The sequence below is a fragment of the Colobus angolensis genome, unplaced genomic scaffold, assembly GCF_000951035.1.
Source record: "Colobus angolensis palliatus isolate OR3802 unplaced genomic scaffold, Cang.pa_1.0 Scaffold559, whole genome shotgun sequence".
Lineage (NCBI taxonomy): Eukaryota > Metazoa > Chordata > Mammalia > Primates > Cercopithecidae > Colobus > Colobus angolensis.
This window is the reverse complement of record NW_012119143.1, coordinates 270870-276869: the sequence shown is the minus strand read 5'-3', so window position 1 is coordinate 276869 and position 6000 is coordinate 270870. Positions and strand designations below refer to the sequence as shown.

Sequence of the window (6000 nt, the reverse complement as noted above, 5' to 3'; positions counted from 1 at the left end):
TGAATTGTGCCTTTAGTGTGATATCTAAGAAATCTTTGCCTAACCTAAGGTCAGAATGATTTCCTGCTGTGCTTTCTTCTGTACATTTTATTTTTTACATTAGGTCAATGATTCTCAACTGGAAACAGTTTTGCTCTCCAGGGCACATTTGGGAATATCTAGAGATGTAGATTGTCACAACCGGGTGTGTGTTGGGGGAGGGGTGCCATTGGCATCTAATAGGCAGAGGCCAGGATACAGCTAAACATCGTACAGTGCACAGGACAGCTCTCCACAGCAAAGAATTATCCACCCCCACAAACGCCAACAGTGTTGAGGTTGAGAAACCCTGACTTAGTCCATGTTTAGCTAATGTTTGTGCATGGTGTGAGGTAAGGATCCTAGTGCTTTTTTTTTCCTTCTGCCAGCACCATTTGTTGAAAAGAATATGCTACTATACTGAATTGCCTCAGCAGCTTTGTTCAAAGTCAGTCGGCCATAAATATGAAGATTTATACCTGAATTCTCTATTCTGTTATTTGATTTACATGTCTATTCTTTTGCCAATATAATACTTTTGTTGTTGTTGTTGTTGAGATAGACTCTCCTAGGTTCAAGCTATTCTCCTGCTTCAGCCTCCTGAGTAATGGAGATTACAGGTGCATGCCACCATGCCTGGCTAGTTTTTTGTATTTCTAGTAGAGACGAGGTTTCACCAAGTTGGCCAGGCTGGTCTTAAACTCCTGACCTCAAGTGATCCACCCACCTCAGCCTCCCAAAGAGCTGGGATTACAGGTGTGAGCCACGGTGCCTGGCTGATACTTTGTGATTATTGTAGTTTTATAGACAGTTTTGGAATCAGGTTCTATTAATCCTCCAACTTTGCTTTTAAAAAAAATTGTTTTGTCTACTAGAGGTTCTTTGCATTTTCATAAAAAATTTAGCATCAGCTTTTCAAATTCTACAAAAAAGCCACCTGAGATTTTAATGGATTGCATTGAATCTATACATCAATTTGAGAACTACCATCTTAACAATATTGCATCTTCTTATCCATGAACTTTGTATATTTCACTATTTAAATCTTTCAATTTAATTTCAGCAGTGTTTTACGGGTTTCAGTATACAGATGTTACACTTCTGTTGCCAAGTCTATTCCTATTTTGTTTATTTTTAGATGCAATTTTAAATGGCATCATGGTCTTAATTTCATTTTAAATTGCTTATTGACTACATATAAATACAATTCTGTTAGTTTTGTATATTAACTTTGTATATTGCAATCTTGCTAAACTTGTTATAAGTTCTTGTAGGGTTTTTTTTTTCATTCTTTACAATTTCTATATATAGTGTCTTATATTCTTGAGAATAAAGACTTTTATTTCTTCACTTCCAATCTGTATAGCTTTAATTTCCTTTTATTGCCTTCTCTGGGTAGAATCTTTAATACAACATTGAATAAAAGTGGTGAGAGCCATAAGCCTTTAAAAAAATTAAAAATGATTCAGAATCCTGAGAACCTCTAGTCCTATATGTTTTGAGTAAGGCTTTGCAGACCCACAGTAAGCTACTAATAGGATTATTGGAAGGGTAAAATGAAGTACAACATGTAATATGCTTAGTGTAATGTCTAGCAACAGTTAGTCCTCATAAAATATTAGCTTTCAGAAAGAGAATCTTGACTGGCCACTGGCAGGCCAGCATCAGGGATCAGAACTTAACATTGAGGACTGAGGCCTGGGTGGGCAGAGGCTGGGCTGGCTCCATGGCTGATGTGGTGGGTGATGGAAGTTCTCTGTGGCTTGTCCCCAGCATGAGTCAGCAGAATGTTTGTCAGCCTCCTTAGGGATTTTTGGTGCTGTGGGAGCGCTACCAAGCCAGGATGCTTGTGGTTATAGAGAAATGTAATGTGAAGCGAGTGGACTCAGGAATGACGCATTGTATTGAAGTTCAATTGCTGTTAGAGGATGAGTATCATGAGGGGATGATTTGGGTGTATGCATCATTTTAAAACCAAGAGATAACCCTTCATGATTTCCAGTTTCTATGGTTTTCTATAGAATGCCAATTTCTATAGAACGCACTGCTACGTCCCTTCTCAAAGGTTCATTCTAGAAGTTGATCTGTTATATCTGTTGAGGGACTTGAAGTTGGAGGTAGGGACAACAGCTGAGATGAGCAACAGATAGATAACCTGGAGTGGGAACAGCACCACAGTGAGGGCTCAGTGGCACCTTCGACCTCGCTAGGACTCAGCATCTCGTTTATGGTTCTTGTAGAGATCCTTCGCCTCCTTGGTTACATGTGTTCCTAGGTATTTCATTCCATGGCTATTGGAAATGGGATTGCGTTGTTGATTTGGTGCTCAGCTTGAATGTTATTGTGTATGGAAATGTTGGTTTTTGTACATGGATTTTCTATCCTGAAACTTCACTGAAGTTGTTTATCGGTTCCAGGAGCCTTTTGGCAGAGTCTTTAGGCTTTTCTAGGTATAGAATCATATTGGCAGTGAAGAGAGACAGTTTGACTTCTTTTCCTATTTGGATGCCTTTTATGGCTTATTCTTGCCTGACCACTCTGGCTAGGACTTCCTAGCATTTCATTTGTTTAGAAGGTGACAGACACATCGGTGTTTCTTATTCATTTATTTATTTGAGATGGAGAGTTGCTCTGTCGTCCAGGCTGGAGTGCAGTGGAGCAATCTTGATTCACTGCAACCTCAGCTCACTGCAACCTCCGCCTCCTGGGTTCAAGCGATTCTCCTGCCTCGGCCTCCTGAGGAGCTGGGACCACAGGTGTGCGTCACCACACCCAGCTGATTTTTGTATTTTTAGTAGAGATGGGGTTTTGCCACGTTGGCCAGGCTGGTCTCGAGCTCCTGACCGCAATGATCTGTCCACCTCGGCCTCCTAAAGGGCTGGGATTACAGGTGTGAGCCGCCGTGCTCAGCCACAAATCGGTGTTTCTATGAGTCAGCCCCAGCTGCCAATTTCCTCTCGAGGACAGCAGGCAAAACGTGGCCAGTGGATGTTGTGAGCCCTTGTTGGTGATGCTTGGTTCGCCATAAAGCAGGCTTGCAGAAGTAAGACACTCAGATGGCACCAGTCGTCCTGTGTAACACCCCCCATACCTATCTCCTTTCATTACTTTGAGAGAGGAATCTCCGCTAGATAAAAGTCACCTTAATAACTGACAAATGTCTTTCCTACCTAACAGATAATGTATTAATAAAGATCTTCAAGTCTAAGCCAAGAAACTTTCAGAGCTCTCTAGTTGTTCTCAGTAATAAAACAATGTCAATGAATTTCCATTCTTTATTTGGCAGTACCGTGTTCTAATGACAAAGGTTCTGTGACCTTTCAATTATGATCACTACTAAGATACAAAAACTGGAATTCTCTAGAAGAGGCCTGACAGATCACCTGAGGTCAGGCATTTGAGACCAGCCTCGCCAACATGGTGAAACCCCGTCTCTACCAAAAATACAAAAATTAGCGGGGCATGGTGGCGCATGCCTGTAGTCCCAGCTACTCGGGAGGCGGAGGCAGGAGAATCGCTTGAACCCGGGAGGTGGAGGTTGTAGTGAGCCGAGATGGTGCCACTGCACTCCAGCCTGGGAATCAGAGCAGGAATCCATCTCAAAAAAAAAAAAAAAAAAAAAAAAAGGCCCGAAGCTTTTCTGAACCACAAATTCAGTCATCAGAAAGTCACCTGAGAGTTCTTAAGCACCACAATGTGTGGCAAACATGATATCAAAAGTCATCTTGTATACGCCAGTTCCTTCTCTTCACAATTGTTTCTCACTTGAACATCCAGACGGTTTTGCAAGCTGTGCAGTCACCACAGGCCAGTGAGGTCACTGTCATTGTGGCAATAGGTAGTTTTCAGAGGCACAGACCTTGTGCTGGGTGATGGAATCTAGAGAGAGGGAAAAGCAGTTTAGCATTCATAATAGCTAGCCACACAGGAAAGTGATAACCTGTTTCTATATACATGAAACTATATTTAAAAACAAATGGTCAAGAGCTGTGTTGTCCATAGGCCCCCCCGTCCATAGAGCACACATGACTTTTTAAATTAACATGAAACACAATTCAATACGATGAAACATTCAGGTCTCAGTCACACTGGCCAGTCCTATTAGATTCAGGACACAGATGACGCTCCCATCGTGGCCGAACACTCAGTGGGCAGGGTGGGAAGCTTGCCAGTCTGTGACACAGGAGTTCTCTAATCTTAGCTCACCACTTCCAATACTCTCAGCATAAGGCAGAGGATAAAGAAATACATAAATGAGTTTTAACTGTGACACCAATGGTGAGAGGGAGGCTGTGCCATCCTATCTACCCAGTGTAGGTATTTTTTATGGAATACCAAGTGAATAAGCATACTTCCTAAGACTCAGTTCTTCATAGCTCAAATTAAAGGGGCTCTAAAGTCCCATCAGTTTGAAACTCGACTATTTGACGAAAATTACAAGTTGCACCTGCTCCAGGATAGCGCTGCAGGTGCAGCTGAAGGATCAGCACAAGTGAGCCTGGCAGCTGGTGGAAACAGCCCCTCCCTCTTTCCTCCGTCCTGGCAAGTGTACTGCACTGCATTCTATTCCTACTGTTAGAAAAAAAAGGAATGAAGTCCACTGTCAGCATTGATTGGATGATAAGGTAGATTAAATCAATCAATTGCAATTACAGAATCACAATGATTGTGTGATTATGGAATTATAATTACAGAGTTATATTTGAAGGAACTTAAGAAGTCACACAGAAGAGTGATAGAAGGTGGAAAGCTATACTGGTGGTATGGTACAAAAAAGAAAAAATGGGTTTATTCTATAAATACTTTTTAAATGGAAGAAAAAAACGACTTATCTTAGTTACAGGTCAAGATAGTGTCCCAGAATGTAACTGTTGTCTTCTCAATACAAATGTGCCTCTACCCAGGAGGCCTGGGCCAGTGAGGGACTCTCAGGTGAATTTCAGAAGGGAGGAACACTAACATTTGTGATAGCTTATATATATAAGACATGATACAGTTAATAACATTGTATATAACAGTTATTATCAGTACTAGGCATACTACTTCTCTCCACAACAGTGAAGCAGGTATTATCATGATTTACATTTTTTTCTCTTTTTGAGATAGGATCTTGCTCTGTCACCCAGGTTAGAGTGCATTGGTGCAAACATGGCTCACTGCAGCCTCAGTCTCCTGAACTCAGGTGATCCTCCAGCCTCAGCTTCCCAAGTAGCCAGGACTACAGGTGTGCACCACCACACCCAGTTAATTTTTGGATTTTTTGTAGAGCCAATGTCTCACTTTGTTGCCCAGGTTGGTCTCAAACTCCTGGGCTCAAGCAATCCTCCTGCCTCAGTCCTCCGAAGTGCTGGGATTACAGGCATAACACACCACACCTGGCTTGACTTTTCTTATGCAAACTTTTGCCATGTATAAGTTTCAATTTCTTATGTATTCAAATTATATCAACACTTTTTCTATTGCATCTGGCTTTTGAGTCATAGGTAGGTGGAAGCGTTTCCCAATACTCAGGTTATAAGTCATTCAGCCACATCTGTATGTTCTTGCACACTGTAAAAATTCTCTGGATTCAATTTTTACACTTAGTTTTCTGACTAGGTGTCAGTTTTGAAAAACCAGAAAAAAAAAATGCAGAAAGAATGATGCTCTTTGCAAATTCATCTAAAAATTCAATATAATCCCCAAATTTCAAACTTTTAAAAAAGAAAAGGACACGTTTATTCTAAAGTTTATGGGAAAGAAAAAAAATGCATAGGAAGATGATTTTAAAAAAGAGAAATAATGAGAAAAAATTTGACATACCAGATATCAAAACAGTCTGTATAATTACAGCAGTAAAATAGAGCTTAGCATGGAATAGACAAATAGATCAATGGACGAGAATAACCAGAAACATGCCCATACCATGTGGGAATGTAAGAGAGGACTCACAGGGGCATTATAAGTCAATGTCAATAAATGAGTTATTAAAAACGACATGGT

The 6000-nt window shown here is 40.8% G+C and overlaps 1 protein-coding gene across 1 annotated transcript in view; it reads right to left on the bottom strand.

The window, feature by feature from the left end:
* Positions 1–2615: 2615 nt before the first annotated feature.
* MCPH1 (microcephalin 1) overlaps positions 2616–6000 on the bottom strand; it is a 244832-nt gene continuing 241447 nt past the window's right edge. The window contains exon 14 of the mRNA XM_011961508.1: positions 2616–3897. Within this exon, the coding sequence (XP_011816898.1) occupies positions 3842–3897 (56 nt within the window). The 3' untranslated portion in view covers positions 2616–3841. The remainder of the gene's footprint in view (positions 3898–6000) is intronic.